Source organism: Hakea prostrata, chromosome 1 (assembly GCF_041222555.1).
Source record: "Hakea prostrata isolate BN-2017 chromosome 1, UWA_Hpros_2, whole genome shotgun sequence".
NCBI lineage: Eukaryota > Viridiplantae > Streptophyta > Magnoliopsida > Proteales > Proteaceae > Hakea > Hakea prostrata.
In genome coordinates, this window is record NC_142600.1 from 17,007,392 (window position 1) to 17,026,276 (window position 18,885).

An 18,885-nucleotide genomic window follows, 5' to 3' on the forward strand; every position below is an offset into this window, starting at 1 on the left:
CATGTTGAGATTTGGAGAAGAGATTACATTGAACGAGACTCACCGCAGCGCAATGTCAACCCCCAAAACACCCCACCCGCAAGCACCCAATGGGTGATGTCAACAGTTATTTGTCAAACCATCGAGTGCCAATCCGAAATCTCAAAAAAAATAAAAAGGACAAATTATCATAAAAGATTAATTTGTCCATATTCATCAGCACAGGAAGGAGATGCAAAGTCTCATTTGACAAAAGACATGATCCATGACCAAACCCGGGGCCAGAAATATCATTTCTTTAGGTAATCTTATATAATTCAAATGAGTAGTTGTAGGACTTTTAAAAAGTAAAACGGTGATTGAACCTCATTCAGCTCGGATTGGACTTGTGTCCACCGAAAATTCAAACTTCAATAGTGTTTTGGGGTAACTTTGTTAGATAAAATTTAAATAAAAAACAGAATTTTACCCCTGGCCTTGAGAAAAATTGATATAATCTAAAAACACAACATGACAAGCAAGTGAATCGTGACATACTTGGGTGTAATTGTGTAACTTCATGAAAATCATTTACCCCCAAGTAGAATTGTTGCCGCCGCCAACTATATCATTTTATTTATGGCATGTAGCTGATAGGCTGTATAAATAAATCCTACCATTAAATTTGGTAGAATTAAATATGAGTCGTCCATCATAAAGATTTAATTCAATACACCGTTCAGCCAAGCAATTTACACGGCCATCAGCCACCAAATTTCCTTTATTTATTTATTTATTTGATTTTATATTTGACAATTTTGCCTTCAAATGCAACAAGATTAGCTTGGGTTTTTTGAAATCTTGACTAGCAGGATTAGGCTGAACTGAATCAAAACAGACCCAACCTTACTCTTAATCACAATCCTACGCTCAACAGAAAATGATGGGATAATACATAATTCCATATCGTAATTCTACATTTACCAAAAATATCCACTCATGGTATCAAAGACCATCCTAACCCTTCCGCATCCCTTCCATCAAGGCCAAACTTGCACCCTTTATTTCTTTGTATGGTCATTATATTTGAACACTTATGGTTTGGCAAGAATCTGCTAAAGCATGCTCCCTATCCAGAGTTCATCTTCTAAATTTTAGTAGTTAGGAACAAGATGAAAAAAATGAGTATAAATTCACTGACTCACCATGCAAGGCTATTACATATTGAGTGAAAACCTATCAAATTCAAGTATTAACGTTGTCTTAATCATGTACGCCACCCATGATTAGCTTACCTGCCCAACAGTCTCAACCGAACGCGTAACCAAAAACCTTGGATCTACCGGTTCACAAAATTTCAGCCCCATTGCTGGCTATGAAACAGCTCCGGTACCAAGGTCTGATGTTTATGTTTCCATTATCTTAGGGCCTGTTTGGTTACATGAGTCTGAAAATTTTTGTAAATGTGCCAATGTTTAGTGCTTTCATAATAGGGATAAATCCTACCCATAAATCTCAAAACTCAAAATTTGAAATCTCTAGATTTGTATAACCAAACAGGCCCTTAGCAATCCTCCGGTTATTTCCTCTCAATTTCTGTTCATGACATCCACCATTAATTGACCCATTTGCGTTGGAGTAAAACAGAGACACCGAAATACAAGCTGAAATGGAAACGCACAAGATCGGAAGCATTGTTTGACTGCTCTAGTCATGGTATCCCAAGTACCACGATTCTGGAAATGTGAGCTGAAGAGGAAAGGCAGACGCCTAAAACAAGTATAATGAATTACAGGTGCAAAGTGTGTTTTTTGGGTTCTGTATGTCAATCTGATTGAGTCACTTGTCTCTTTCCAATTTTTTTTTCTTGATTTCTCTTTAGAGTAAAAAACCAGGTTGTGTTGCAACATGTCAACTCTATTGCCCCCTCCCACTCCTAAACGGCCCCCTTTCACGACCCTCATTCTGCCTCCTGCATCTAAACTTTGGTTACAGTTACAATTAGATGACATATTGCCCAAGAATGCAAACCTGCATCAAATATACATGAAGGAGCCCGAGAAATCCTGGCAGAAGAAGCTTTTGACCAGTCCCATATACCTGCCTTGTAGCCTACAAACTTGATTTGCAATCCAACTCTGACAACATTAGACAACAAAAACCCAGTCAGCAAAGTAAAGCCATGCAAATATGTATGTGTTGTGAGTGGAAGATTGCTTAAATACATGTCTGCTGGCTCATGAGAATTTCCACTGCAACGCTTGTATCTCCATCAGCTGCTGCAAGAGCAACTTCTGCTTGCGTCTGCATCAGAGACCCTTGTTCATCAATACCAGATATATATTGTAATTGCATCTCACAAATGGATACAAGGAGAGATCAATTAAAGAACCACACAATGTGTAAAATGTTTTAAATATCCTAGGAATGTTGAAATGTTCTTTTTTGGAGCAAGAACCACTGTAGTAGCATCTTTCGGGGTATGTGTGGTTCACATTGGCCAATGTTAAGTTCTCTTATCTCATACAATCTATTTTGTATCCTTATCTAAGGCTAATCCTTTGGATCATACTTTTAAAATAAAAAATTTGCTGATGGGTTTCTAGAAAGTCAAAAAGAATTAGGATAAGAAACATAATACAAACCAGAACCTCAGTGAATGCATAAACAAATGGATTTGTAGAAAATAGCTTGCGCTCAAGTGTATGTGGCTGAAATTCTAGTTAGTCGGTCCTACAACTAAGAACAACTTCCAAGAGCTGCATGTGACCCTGTGGTTGGATCTCAATAATCAGTACAGTAACAGAATTAGCAACTTAAGATCTTTAAAAACCAGGAATTAAAGTAACTCACAGGATATTGGTAGTAACTAATCAAAATCATTTATGATAACATGGATCGATGAACAAAAATAAGCTGCATAATATGACCACAGCAAGGTAATCTTTAATCAGATCAGAAATTACCAGCTCAAAGAATAAGCTGTTGATCAAGAAGGGCTTCGGTGGAACTCTTATGATCTTAAACCTGATTTCAGTTCAGCAGGATGTTTGGACTGAACTGCGTTAAACAAAACTGGAGACAGACATGTGATCGCAGATCCATAACTTCAGGAAACATCAATTCCAGGTTGAGAAAGCTATGCTAGAAATCAGTTGAACGGTAAATAGTAAAAAGCAACTAGATTGATAGAGCTCAACAGTGGGTATTTGTGTCTTTCTCTCCTTTTTTTTTTTTTTTTTTGGGGGGGGGGGGGGGGGAAGGGGAGGAAAATGAAAGAGGAAATAATATAACTGACTGGAGAGCTGATGAGGCTGGATCTCCAGTGACATAAGTTCAACTATTGGATATTGTACTTTTGTTGGTCTAAACCTTGTGCCCTTGAAGACCAAAAACCAAAAGTGTAGTGGCACGTTTTGGTGCTGAATTAAAGTATACAGCAATGGCATAATTGACTTGTGAGCTGATGTGGGTGCAACAACTTTTGTCTGAGGTCTGTTTTCAAGTTTCTGTTCTAACACAATTATGGAGGGATACTTCAGCAACAATTTGTATTGCTTCCAATCCTGTATTATGAGAGGATGAAGCACATTGAAATGACTTATCACTTCGTTAGAGATTAGATGACCGGTGGATTGGTCACTCCTAATCATGTCAGAACAAGAGCGCAACTTGCAACACATTTTTACTAAGTCTATACGAAATGGAAAACTTATTACATGTCTAACAAACTGGGCGTGATAAATATATATGCTCTAGTTTTACAAACAGGGCGTGATAAATATATATGCTCTAGTTTTACAAACAGGGCGTGATAAATATATATGCTCTAGTTTTACAAACAGGGCATGATAAATATATATGCTAGTTTTATGGGAGTGTTAGAGACCAAACTCGAGATTCACAAGCTAATCCTGAGATTTTGTTCTCAGGGTAGTTTGGTCCCTTTTCTAATTTTATTTTATTCCTTTCTGCTCCTATATATTCCTATATCTATATTATCACTCTCATCGGAATAGGATCATCCATTCTCTTGTTAGCTGCACATACATATCTTCTTCTTCAGTTCTCTTCTTAGATCACCATTATTTACACATTTCATTTTCTTATTATTGTTATAATAAACAATACCAGCCTACTCGGATCCAATAACAATGGTTAAGAAAAATAACCTAATTGTAAAGGATAAAAAGCCAATCCCACATTTCAAGTACAGTTTTTGATGGTAGGTGCAATTTTTCATCTTTTTAATGCTGGGTTTTTTCTCAATCTACACTATTCTAAAATTTTATATGATAAAAATTAAAAATTACTAAAAAGAAGAGTTAAGGCAAATATTTATTTGCTTTGATACCTAAAAGATATCTCCATTTAGAACCCCCCTTCCCCCCCCCCCCCCCCCAAAAAAAAAAAAAGGCTTGATTGGGATGTACTCCAACATAAATCAGATAAAGGAATTATGCTCCGGCCAAACTTAATTTTCTGTGCAGGAATCCTATTTAAAATCACTCATCGCTCTAGATAAGTATTTTTGCTACATAGCAAAACAAATGAATATTTTAGTGCACCTTGCTTTGTAGCAATGTTTTACCTTAAAAAGGTTTATGAAGTTCATAGATTTAGAAAAACCCCAAGTACTAGAAAGTAGAAGATTTCACTTATTGGATGACATCCAAATTTCGTTCATGAGCTGGGTATCTTTACTATGGGATTTTTTCGTTTACTACTTTTATGGCAGTTCTGTAATATTTACTTTAGTTTATGTCCTTCCCTGCAATTGCAAACCTTAATAGTTGAATATTGTTGCCTGCAGATTCTCAAGCATGTTCTATACTATTTACTTTAGTGTAGTGTCCTTCCATGTAGTTGCAAAGCCTAAAAGTTAAATATTGTTGCATGTAGTCTTCTTCTTGTCTTCCTTGGTCATTTATGTGCCGGTTCTTAGTCTTGCTACTGTAACATTAACCACATTATAAAAGAATTGATATCAATATGAATAACTTAATTGATGTCAATATTTTAATTAAGCACACAGTAACTCGTCTGAGTGAAAGAACAGAATACGTGAGTCACAGAATATCAAAACAAAGAGCACAGCAATACTACAACTGTGATTTGTATTTTCTTTTTTTGGTCTCACCATTTGAACAATGTACTACAATGCTTAAACATACCATACCTTTAAACATTTCATTGCCAAATTCTAAGAATTTCTCCTAATTTCACATCATTTGCGGAATCATACCATATCTTTGACTATTTAAAGGAACTACTTATTTATTTTATTTTTTGGTAACAAGAACTATTTGATTTTGACACAGTCAGAAATGAACTATCCTGTTGAAATCTCAAACCTTGCTCAAAACATTAATGAAACTCAACTTCAAGTCAATACAATTACAAATAGATATTAAGAATTATTATAATTCTATAACCATCTTGAATCCCCTTGGCTTAATATTAGTTCCACTATTTCGATGATTAAAATTTCCTTTAGAATCAAACTCCCCATCAAGTTAGCTTGGGGTCTAAATTTATTTGAAATGTATCATCGTAATGAAAAATTTCCCAACAAAACAACTCAACAAAGGTCAGACAAAAGTGAAGAAGCTTACCTTCTCAAAACCCATTGATACTAGTTTTTGGACCTCTCCATCAAAGGCAACTGTATCCTACATTAGAGCAACCCCCACCACCCCCCAAAAGAAACAGAGGTTCAGAATTAAATGAACCCATGGAAATGAACTTTATGCTTTGGATATCAAAATGGGAACCTGGGTAGGTGTATGACCTCCTCCAGCTGCTTCAACACCATCTACAGCTGAATGCCTAGAAGAAAAAGAGAACAAAAGGCAGCTGTCAGATAACAAAACAGTAACCAGATTAAATTAATTACCCCAAAAAAAAAAGGGGAAAGAAAGGTAATGTTTGTACAGGATGGCTTTTATGTGCGTACAAATATTTGATTGATGACTGCATATGACATTAATTGAGTTAATTAGATGCCAGGCATAAACATGGTTCAAAACCACAGTACCCAAAAGCTAATTGCCAATGTGTCTTGATCTGAGGAGTTGTATCAACAGCTCAAGCTTTCAGGACAAAAACAGTACAATGGTGTCAGAACCAGGAGGTTGGATGTTCAACCCTTGGTGTAAGTGCATAGGGTTTCTGTTACGTGCAATGCGTTATTGGTGCTCCTACTCTTTGTGCATCTTCAATGTGATAGTGTCTAACAACCCCCTCGTGTGAAATCCCCACGGATTCCAACCCGAAACCTTTCTTGTAGACCCGATAACCTGAGATCTAGTAGAAGACAGTTGTGGGCCATCCAAATTGAGACCATTGGATTGGGATCAGAATCCATGGACTTGGATGGTGAGGATTGTGATTCTGCTACTTTGATGGAGTTTGGAAGAACTGACCTGAACTTGGATGGATTTGGAAGGCGTATTTCCAGCTCACGGATGATGGAGTTGGGAGGTGCCCAACTCCAGGTATGAGCTCTTGACATGACCCCCAAGTTTGGGCAAGTGTCCAAGACAAACAAGACCAATTAACCACATTGCTGCTGAAAAGTGGTAGGGGTGGTTGGTCAACCAACTTGACGGCCTTATAAGCGGTTGGTCCAAACAGAATGGGTATTCTCGGGTTTTTGGCCTCTAAAACTCCTATTTAATGATCCCTAACGTCAATTATGGGATTTTAAATTGTTAGACGGCTGGGGAACCTAGAACGAGTAAGAGGCTTTGAAGTGGTACAGAAGGAAGCAGGTTTTGCAGCGTGAATCATGATTCAGTTGTTGGTTTTCAATCTTGAAGGTAAGATATCCATCTTTCTCTATTGTTTTCTAACTCTTCATTCATTTGGGGTCGATGGACGCGTGGAGGCTATCTTAGGGATCTGATCCAGTTGGGAAACCCATGTTTTCCATTAATCCTAATCGAATCTAGCACGTGGGAAGAAAATTGAATCTCCCAACTGCTGAATTTTCCCCAAAGTAGAATCCATGAACTTCAGATCAACAGATTGTTAGGGTTTGGCTGTAAATTTTGTTTAGGAGTGTTTGGGAGTGTTTCACCATGTATTGGGGACGAAATTATTGTCTAAGATTGACCCCATACTTTTGAGAAATGGGGTTCGATGATGGGAAAGATCGGACTGAGGTGCTGTCTCGCGCACCTGGGTGGTTGCCCGCAGCTGCTACCAGGTTGACTGACCCCCCTGCTGTGTTGGTTTTGGGGCGTTGTTTTGGCTAGTTTTGATTCCAACCCTAATCTAATTGTATGAACATATATCTAAGAGTTCTAGTAGTATGCTAGCATTATTGTTTTCCAGTTTTTGATTACTTTGAAGATCTTGGAATTTTGATCGGGTGAGGGAGACAACCCTCACATATATATAATTATGTTACTTCATTAATATTGATTCCGGCATCTTGCCTATGCTGTTTTCAGTCTTATGCTGTAGGGCATGCATGCATGGGTTAGTAATGGGAATTATGTTAAAATACTATTCTTTCATTTTTCTCTCTTTTGATCATATGAATTGATGTATGTAGGGTAGTTGCATTCATATTTGCTATCTATCAAGGGTTGTGGTTTAGGCCATTGCCCTTGGTGCCTCTTGCATAACAAATAGCTTGTATGTGCATAGAGCATACGTTGGATGTTTAGCGGCATGGCTAAGGACCTATAGCATGTTATGACCCTATCGGCATGGGAATTGAGGACAAGTGAACCGTGGCGGCCATAGATGTGATTGTGGGCGTCCAACAGTTGGTAGCCATCCCCATGAGACAATCCTACCAACGTGTCATTCATGGGGATGGCTCATGGGCGCCAACAATTGGTAGCAATTTCATAAGGGGACACGGGAGCATGGTTGTGGGCGCCAACAGTGGCCATCCCCATGAGACAATCCTGCCAACGTGTCATTCATGGGGATGGCTCATGGGCGCCAACAATTGGTAGCAATTTCATAAGGGGACACGGGAACATCCGCCCTATTATGTGTGGATAACCATAGGGTTACATGTGTTTATCCAACAGTCGGTAGACATCCTGTGAGGATTTAACATTCCCTAGACTTGGAAGGATACAGAACCAACAAGGGCACTAGGCATGAGGAAATGTATCTAGACCTTGAGTAACATGATAAGTAGATGACCTTTGCATCAGGCTAGGTACTTACCCTGACACGTGCCAGTTTCATACCAATGGTTGCAGTGAGAGAGCGTGAACCTATACCCTTGCCACAGTCGTGATGCGGACTTATATCCCTATACCTCGATCGTTACGCCCAACGGTCAGTTGGATAGCACCTTCCTTCCCCCCTCTAATCACCCATTCAATTCCATCACAACCCCCCCCCCCCCCCCCCTAAACCCTAGAATCCCAAATTCATTCAAAACCCTATTTCTCCCTAACCTTTTGATGTAACCCTAGATGACATGGCTAGTATTAGGATATTTTCTAAGAATGCAGCAGGCACTCTAGGTTGAATACATAGCTGTTTGGGGTAAAATCTCAAAGGACAGCAGGGATTTTAGGCTTATAACCCCCTACTGTCAAGTTCTAGAAATTGGGTACAGCATCTAATCTTTCAAATATCCTCTCAATAGGTTACATAGGGTTGGGATCCTTGCTGTCCAAATCAGAATGAAAATGAACAGCAGTAAAACTGTAATTAAAACTCTCTGAAAGTCCTGTGGCTAAGGTTAGGTAGAGCTTCAAACCTAGGGTATTGAAAGGGGAGGTCTTATGTTTAGGATAAGATTTAGGTCTGAATTAAGAGAAAATAGTCTGTTTCTTAACAATCTGTACTTGGAGAATTTGACAGAAGCTAGAGTTTTATGAATTTAGGGTTTTTAGAATTCAAAGATTTCTAGGGTTAGGGTGGTTGGGCCGCGGATCGCAGGTAGAGAGGCTGGGCAGGGTGTTAGTCCTGAAGGGGTTCAGGCTTTTGGTTAAGATTGAGGAGATATTTGTCTTTCAATAAAATTAGGGTTAGGGTTTCTATGAAGAAGATGAAGTGCAAGAAAATTCTGCTAACTTCAAGGAATGGGCTGGCTAGGATTTTAGAGATAAGAGAAGAGAGAGGAGAGAGGTGCGATCATAGAGGTAGGGTGATAAGAGAAAGGGGTGAAGGTTTTTTAGGGTTTTAATTTGGGGAGGGTGCCGCTGCCGTAGGGAAGAAGGGAGGAAGAGAGGCCTGTGATTGGGGAGTTGGGTTGGGAACAGGGTTCAAAATGTTGGCGACATATCGCCGACACAGGGCGATATGTCGGCGACACGGGCGATATGTCGCCATGTCGATGGGGGGCGACACGACACCCCCCAGCGACACCGACATTGCGAGAAGTCGGTCGATAAATCGCCGACTTCTCGCGATATATCGCCAATGTTCGAAATGTCGAGCTGTGTTGCCGTGTCGGTCCTTGGCGACACGGCGACATGGCCGACATTTCGCCAAAAGTCGGGCGACTTTTGGTAGGGGTTCGATGAAAAATCAAACCCCTGTTTCGATGGGTTTTTTTGGTCATTTTGACCTGAAATTTGATGTGTAGCCTAATTTGAGGCCAATAAACACATTGGTAGTGTTATTTTGATCTAAAACATTACCTAAACTAATGTTCTTAATCGACCCATGTCCTACCATACGCGGACGAAAGCCTCGAAACTAAAAACCTAAAAACTCATAAAACCAAATCATATAAAGTCTACAATTCATTGTACAAATACTGTAATACATAAAGTCATCCAACCATATAAAATCTGAAACTCTCAGTACAAAGTACTGTGCCTAGGTGGATCGAACTCCCTCGACTCAAACTGTCTCCAGTGATGCCCCCCCAACAAATTCACATACTCATCCCATCAAATACGATATTGAAAATGGTCTAAGAAATCTTTAACTGCAATTCTATAGCGGTCATCTTCCGCTGCCATGAGAACTCCAATTTGAGGGAAGTGAGAATAGGGCCAAGGAACGTTCCGCATGCCATCAGATGCCCTTGTTGGTACGAATGACTCTGATTGTGAAGGAGGGAGAGGGACACCATAGCTCCCATGATACGAAGAACTAGAGGGGACACCATAGCTCCCATGATACGAAGAACTAGAGGGGGTTACTAATTCCCATATCATCTTGTCCATGTGAAGGAGGGAGAGGGACACCATAATTACCCGTAGGCCAATAACCTGGTGTGGAGCCTACGAGACTCATCCAAGCTCATGGACCCCATTGACGCAATCGCCGCATCCCAAGGATTAACATAGTCATGGCTAGCTCCCCTCTGATGGTGGCTCGGCCTCGTATCAGGATATTGACGACCACGCTGATAATCACCACCATGATCATAATCCCGAGTGGCATGATCAAAATGACTCTCCCCGGTGTATGCGGGTGGGGGCTCGTTGTGTCTCTAGTAGTGGAACATGTATACGCTCTCCAATGCCCCCACCACCACCAGTCTGACTAGGCGAGAGTGTGTCATCGGGATTGTCGTCCTGTGGCTCCTCCGTGCCTGGTGCCATCATCCAATCCTCATCAGCAGTGGCAGATGCCTCTGCATGTGCCTGACCCTCTTCAGTGGCCATATACTCACCCACATTAACCCCTGCAGCTTGAGCTAGTTACGGGTCGGGCCTCCCCTCAGGTTGGTCCAATACCGGCTCACCCCTGTCCAACATCCCCTGAGTGAGGGGATCTTGGTCATCTTCGGCAACATCAAATATATCATCGAGATTGATGTATTGCCTTTCATTCCGAGCTCTGCTCCCTGGCATATTGCAGCTTCAACCTCATATTATAGTGAATAAATACGAGGTCATTTAGACGCCGGCTTCCCAACCGGTTCCTCCTCCGGGAGTGGATCATGCTGAATGTACTCCAATTCCTCTCACATCCGAGAGGCGAGCAAGTACGAGACAAGATCCGATTGCCAATCTTCGCAAGTTTGATGCACTATTGCCATAGAGATACCACCATTCAAGTTGCATTATCACAAAAACATTAAGTTAGAAACTCAAAAGTCAAAAGACTCAAAACATTTATGCATCTAAGCCCTAAGGATCTAACTATATAAGTATCTAACCTGGATCCATGGTTTCTACTGCCCGTACAGCACCAGCTCCACTAAAAGACCCAAATGCATCTCTAAACAATTTGATCTGCAATAATACAATCATTAGTATTGATTGGTTATCTAAATTATTTAAACAATTAATACAACTCACTAATCGTTTGAAATTCCCAATGTCTCACCTCATTGTGGCAAAATGATTGGAGCATCTCATCGGCTCCAACTTCGTTATCACCGTGGCGGGGCATCCAATAGGTTTGTGTCCAACCCTAAATGTTGACTATATTGATACTTAGGGTTTAGAAAATATGCTTTGCATAATTAAAAAAGCTTAAAATTAGTACCAACTACCAAAGTACCAATACCTACAATGCTACAAGCCCACAAGTCTACAACTACAAATCAACAACCTAGAATATTTACTTACCGGCCCTATGAAGAGGATGCATCAGATGAGCTGTCCATCGTGCATCGACAATATCTAAGAAAGCCCGATGTCCTCTAGGGTTTGCTGCCTTTATAGCATCCTTCATACGCTCAAGGGATGCATACAAGTGGGGCATAGTGGGTCCCCTCAAGGAAGAGTCCACCATACGCAAGACCTTTACTATAGGATCTATGGTCTGCAACACTACAGTAACACATCTCCAGAAATCATCGAGATGATATTGTGTCTCGTGCGGCGCGCCCATTGGTCGTCTTTGAATTATCACAAACTCATTAAGTCAATCAATAAATATCATACAAGATAATCATAAACTCATAATATAAATATAATAATTTATAAGATGAAATAGTAGATAGTTATCTTACTTGGATCCAGCCCAATCAAACCACTCTGCGATGCAAACATGGATCGAGGCCCGACTTCTTATCTTGCATCTTTGCTCAAGGCGACGAAATTTGTCGCAAATCTTGTCGGACCAGGTCGCACCAACTCACCTCCACATGATCTCCGCATCATTGCCAAAGCAACGTTATGATTGTAGATGAAGTTGGTTACATGTCTTGCACTCTCAACGGTGTTGTGGACAATGCTGATTTTTCCAATGTCCTTCGACATTAGGTCAATTGAATGTGCGGCACAAGGTGTCCACAAAAGGTTATAATCGGTGAAGCCATCAACACTTCACCGGCCTTCTTATAGTTGGAGCCATTGTCGGTGACAATTTGCACCACATTTTCCTACCAACCTGGTCGATCACATCTGCGGGAGACCCATGATATATCTGTGGTCTTTCATATGACCGTAGCATCCACCGATTTCAAGAAGATAGTTCTCCAATCACGGTATACCATGAAGTTGATGATGGACTTTCTCGCGGGCCGGTCCATCCATCGGACATGATGTTGCATCCATAAGTATCCCAAAAGGGTTTCATACTATCAATATACTCCTGCGACTCTTGCTTCTCCTCTTAAGGAGGGTGGTCATCAACTCGAGGGTTGGGACCATTATATCCGGGGCATGCCGCTGCAATAGTATCAATCATATTCCTATAGTATGGACCCCGCTTGTGTTTCTTGGGATGTGATTGTAATAAATCCACTTTGACATTGCTTTCTTTACCTTCTTTGCCATACCTTTCCATGCACCGAGATATCTTGGGCTGCTTGGCCCCTTTTCTCTTGAATGTATCGGGATCCCGCTCCAGGCCGGGTGCGGACGGCGTGGATAATCGGATGGTTGCCGTGGTAGTGGCCGAGCAGTGCGAACCCGATGTATGAGGGGCCCGCCGACTCGTGATCGCCAAACATGCCAAATACACCCCCCCCCCCGATCGGAAGGTCCAGCCCCGTAGGCCTAGATGGACCAGCTCGCAGCTCTACGGCCATATCCCGCTCCGATGGTGCAATCGTCCGCTCTCGCCATGGCCCGCCGCATATCCCTCTCCTCCGATCTCCATCCACATCAACGGATCAACATCCCTATCACACACATCCACATATGATGACGGTCCCCGCCTGCATCATCTAGTGCTCGTTGACTTTCCTCCGATCATCTTTCTTCTTCCCCTTTTGTTTTTGTAAATCCCGAGTAACTTGATTACATCCGGATGGGCCTCGTGCATTTAGTCACATCCTTTGAACTCCCAGTGGTGTGACCCTTGAACCTCGATGCCACCCGAGTATATTCTTTTGTGACAAAATTACACTCGGTTTATTTTTGTCTCCATCAATAGCCGACAATATTGCCATCGGTCGGTCCTCCCTCCTCGCTGATCTCTCGGGCCGCCGCCCGCCCGCCCCACCACAGGAAGACCCGGTTCCCCTCGACTCCACCAGCGACATGATGATGTTGCATTCAAATAACATTAACAAATAACAACATCATTATAATTGTTTATACACATATAAACAATCATATATGAAATTATGAATATTGCATGTATGATATAATTATAAAAATAGGCTGCCCATATCAAAACCGGCGATGAAGCCACATGGGCAACACAACCAACAGTTGAAAAATACTTATTTTATTTTTCAAAAAATATCCCGAAAAAAAAACGAAAAAAAAAACAATAAATGAAAAATGCAAAAAATGGGGGAAATGTTTGAAAAATATAAGTACAACGGGTGGGCCCAGCACCAGGATAGGAGCAATAAAACATACAGCAATATTCATAACATATATGAGTTATAGTGTATAAACAATATAATGATGGTAGTTAATGTATGAAGCAAAAAACAGGCCGGGGGAGCGAGGGGAACGGCCCGGGGGGGGGGGGGGGGACAACCCGAGAGACAGAGAGGAGGGAGGACCGACCAACATGGCAATAGACGGCATGATGGAGACAAAAAAAAACCGAGGTAATTGTCACAAAAGAAAACCAGGCACGAGGTCAAGGGCACACCACGGGAGTCAAAGGATGTGACTAAATGCACAGAGGCCCATCCAGAGAACAAGACCAGGGATACAAAAACAAAAGGGGAAGAAGAAAGATGACGGAGGAAAGCAACAGAGCACAGAGAGCAGCAGGGACCGCATCATAGTGGATGAGATAGGGAGGATCGTGAGGGAAGAGACGGAGGAGAGGGAATGCCGGAGGCAGAGAGAGACGAGCACCAGGAGCAGGAAGGCGAGAGCAAGGAGCGGACAGGCCACGGGCAGACCCGACGGGGGAGGGGTGGGTAGGCAGGGACACGAGTCGGGGCCCAACACAGGGACGCCGACACACCACGGAACCAGAACCACCCGCGACCCGACCAGGAGCAGATCCCGAACACAAGAGAAAAGGGCCAAGCAACCCAAGAACCGGCATGGAAAGGAGGCAAAGAAGGAAAGAAAGCAAGTCAAAGTGGAAACAACACATCCCAAAAACACAAGACAGGGCCAACAAGGAATAGAGAACAGCAGCGGCAGCGGAAAATGGTCCCAACCCACGAGGAGACCACCCCCAAGAGGAGAAGCAAGAGAGGAGAACGAAGAGAAACCCGGGATACATGGATGCAACACAGCCGAGGATGGACGGCCCACAGAAAGCAATCAACCAGGAACGGATGAGAACACGAAACGGAGCACCGGAAGAAAGACCACGAATACAGGGTCCGCAGGATGTGATCGACAGGTGGTAGGAAAAATGTGGTGCAAATTGTCACCGACAATGGCCCAACTATAAGAAGGCGGTGAAGTGTTGATGGCTTCACCTGATTATAACCTTTTGTGAACACCTTGTGCCGCACATTCAATTGACCTAATGTCGAAGGACATTGGAAAAATCAGCATTGTCCACAACACCGTTGAGAGTGCAAGACATGTAACCAACTTCATCTACAATCATAACGTTGCTTTGGCAATGATGCGGAGATCATGTGGAGGTGAGTTGGTGCGACCTGTCCGACAAGATTTGCAACAAATTTCGTCGCCTTGAGCAAGATGCAAGATAAGAAGTCGGGCCTCGATCCATGTTTGCATCGCAGAGTGGTTTGATTGGGTGGATCCAAGTAAGATAACTATCTACTATTTCATCTTATAAATTATTATATTTATATTATGAGTTTATGATTATTTTGTATGATATTTATTGTCTTAATGAGTTTGTGATAATTCAAAGCACGACCAATTGGCGCGCCGCACGAGACACAATATCATCCGATGATTTCCTGGAGATGTGTTATCGTAGTGTTGCAGCACCATAGATCCTATAGTAAAGGTCTTGCGTATGGTGGACTCTTCCTTGAGGGGACCCACTATGCCCCACTTGTATGCATCCCTCGAGCGTATGAAGGATGCTATAAAGGTAGCAAACCCTAGAGGACATCGGGCTTTCTTAGATATTGTCGATGCACGATGGACAGCTCATCTGATGCATCCTCTTCATAGGGCCGGTAAGTAAATATTCTAGGTTGTTGATTTGTAGTTGTGGGCTTGTAGCATTGTAGGTATTGGTACTTTGGTAGTTGGTACTAATTTTAAGCTTTTTTAATTATGCAGCATATTTTCTAAACCCTAAGTATCAATATAGTCAACATTTAGGGTTGGACACAAACCTATTGGATGCCCCGCTACTGTGATAACGAAGTTGGAGCAGATGAGATGCTCCAATCATTTAGCCACAATGAGGTGAGACATTGGGAATTTCAAACGATTAGTGAGTTGTATTAATTGTTTAAATAATTTAGATAACCAATCAATACTAATGATTGTATTATTGCAGATCAAATTGTTTAGAGATGCATTTGGGTCTTTTAGTGGAGCTGGTGGTGTGACGAGCAAGTAGAAACCATGGATCCAGGTTAGATACTTATATAGTTAGATCCTTAGGGCTTAGATGCATAAATGTTTTGAGTCTTTTGACTTTTGAGTTTCTAACTTAATGTTTTTGTGATAATGCAGCTGAATGGTGATATCTCTATGGCAATAGTGCATCAAACTTGCGTAGATTGGCAATCGGGATCTTGTCTCAGACTTGCTCTGCCTCTGGATGTGAGAGGAATTGGAGTACATTCAGCATGATCCACTCCCGGAGGAGGAACCGGTTGGGAAGCCAGCCTAAATGATCTCGTATTTATTCACTATAATATGAGGTTGAAGCCGCAATATGCCGGGGAGCAAAGCTCGGAATGAAAGGCAATACATCAATCTCGATGATATATTTGATGTTGCCGAAGATGACCAAGATCCCCTCACTCGGTGGATTTTGGACGGGGGTGAGCCGGTATTGGACCAACCTGGAGGGAGGCCCGACCCGTAACTAGCTCAAGCTGCAGGGGTTAATGTGGGTGAGTATATGGCCACCGAAGAGGGTCGGGCACATGCAGAGGCAGCTGCCACCGCCGATGAGGATTGGATGATGGCACCGAGGCACGGAGGAGCCGCAGGACGACAATCCCGATGACACACTCTCGCCTAGTCGGGGGGGAGGGTGGAGTGATGGTGGTGGTGGTGGTAGTGGTGGTGGAGGCATTGGAGAGCGTATACATGTTCCACTACTAGAGACACAAGAGCCCCCACCCGCATACACCTGGGAGAGTCATTTTGATCATGCCACTCGGGATTATGATCATGGTGGTGATTATCAGCGTGGTCGTCAATATCCTGATACGAGGCCGAGCCACCATCAGAGGGGAACTAGCCATGACTATGTTAATCCTTGGGATGCGGCGATTGCGTCAATGGGGTCCATGAGCTTGGATGAGTCTCGTAGGCTCCACAGAACAGGTTATTGGCCTACGGGTAATTATGGTGTCCCTCTCCCTCCTTCACATGGACAAGATGATATGGGAATTAGTAAACCCTCTAGTTCTTCGTATCATGGGAGCTATGGTGTCCCCTCTAGTTCTTCGTATCATGGGAGCTATGGTGTCCCTCTCCCTCCTTCACAATCAGAGTCATTCGTACCAACAAGGGCATCTGATGGCATGCGGAACGTTCCTTGGCCCTATTCTCACTTCCCTCAAATTGGAGTTCTCATGGCAGCGGAAGATGACCGCTATAGAATTGCAATTAATGATTACTTAGACCATTTTCAATATCGTATGAGATGGGATGAGTATGTGAATTTGTTGGGGGGGCATCACTGGAGACAGTCTGAGTCAGAGGAGTTCGATCCACCTAGGCACAATACTTGGTACTGAGAGTTTCAGATTTTATATGGTTGGATGACTTTATGTATTAAAGTATTTGTACAATGAATTGTAGACTTTATATGATTTGGTTTTATGAGTTTTTAGGTTTTTAGTTTCGGGGCTTTCGTCCGCGTATAGTAGGACATGGGTCGATTAAGAACATTAGTTTAGGTAATGTTTTAGATCAAAATAACACTACCAATGTGTTTATTGGCCTCAAATTAGGCTACACATCAAATTTCAGGTCAAAATGACCAAAAAAACCCATCGAAACAGGGGTTCGATGAATACCAAAAGTCGCCCGACTTTTGGCGAAATGTCGGCCATGTCGCCGTGTCGCCAAGGACCGACACGGCGACACAGCTCGACATTTCGAACATTGGTTGGGAACGGGTACTTGTTAGACAGAGGAGGACTGGTTTACTCTAGGCTACTGTAGGGGAGATCACAAGGCTGTCCCACACACTCAGCCGTGGAGATCCCTTTCGGAACCCACGACTCAAATTGTCCTTCAATGCTCTTTGCAATTTTGTTGATCCAGTCTAATTCGATTACAAGGTATGGGCCCTTCTTATAGCCTCATTACATTGAAGGAATGCAACTAGAACTCAATCTAATTAAGAAACATACTTGGGCTCAAACTAGGGAATCCACTTTGGATTGGGATTCCCTTTTAAAACTCAACAACTTATCAAACAAACTAGAAAGGAATCTTCCTAGTCGAAAATAACATGCAAACATAAATAACCAACTTCCAGAAGGAATCCTAATTGATAATCAGATTCTAACTGAGATTCCTACTCAAACAAGGTCTCTAAACACTAATCCAATTGAAAACAAAAAATAGACATAGGATCCTAAAATTATTCTGGAATTTACTGGACCCTTTTGGTGTTCACAGGGGATGGTGGAGATTATCAAATTGCCCTTCTGGGGATTCAGCTAGCTCCTTGGTGCACCAATTGGGCCTCTTTTTTATTTTTTATTTTCAAATTTTGATGGGCGCTATATTTGCTGGGCCTGGTTACATCACCTTCCACCCAAACCTTTTAGGACAACCTTCTCCTATCCCCTCTCTACCTTCGATCCCAGCCCTAACGCCAACCCTACCCTAGAAACCCTAAATTCCTTAACCGTAGGTTGAAGAATAATTCTGCAAGTAAAAAGTTTAAAACCAGAATTATTTTATTCTAGTTAAAGCCCTAAGACAGCCTGGCCAAACACTAACTTCCCCACCAAAACCTTTCCCCGCTTAACCCCAGACCTCTTAACCCTAAATCCAAGGTATGGAAGTCAAATAAGCTAAACCATAGGACTTAACTGATCACCCACAGCTGCTGTCCATATTAGAAACTTGATTACAGAAATTTCAAACTCTAATTCAGCTTGGAACCCTAAGCCACAGGGTATTGGAGTATACTTAGTTGCTCTACATCAAATTTTGTCAGAGATAAGACCCTAAACAGTAAGATTAGACCCTAAACAGTAAGATTAAACCCTGCTCTCTCTCTCTCTAAAAAAGGATCCTGAAGACTGGCCCCTGATATGGGGTTACATCAAACACTCTCCTAATTAATCGTATTCTCAAATCTATCCTCTGTTACAAGCACAGACCTTATATGCCTTAAAACTGAATACCCTAGTTGTACTCAACATACTGATCCAAATTCAAATAGAATTATAACTAAACTCAAAAGTATCTTAGACTTAAGACTCTTAAAAGTTAAAACTAAAACAAATCATAAGAAAAAGACTATTCTACCTTATAA

General features: G+C 42.0%; 1 protein-coding gene across 2 annotated transcripts in view; it reads right to left on the reverse strand.

Moving 5' to 3' along the window:
• Positions 1-881: 881 nt before the first annotated feature.
• The window catches only part of RBL15 (RHOMBOID-like protein 15), a 35,311-nt gene continuing 17,307 nt past the window's right edge, over positions 882-18,885 (reverse strand). The window contains exons 10-13 of one of the 2 annotated variants that reach the window (XM_089167136.1): positions 5,733-5,787; positions 5,574-5,630; positions 2,184-2,262; positions 1,495-2,096 (exon numbers count right to left, since the gene is read on the reverse strand). In XM_089167136.1, the coding sequence (XP_089023262.1) occupies positions 2,095-2,096; positions 2,184-2,262; positions 5,574-5,630; positions 5,733-5,787 (193 nt within the window). In that variant the 3' untranslated portion in view covers positions 1,495-2,094. Of the gene's footprint in view, positions 2,263-5,573; positions 5,631-5,732; positions 5,788-18,885 lie in introns of both variants that reach the window. The other variant, XM_089167131.1, reaches the window with a different exon arrangement.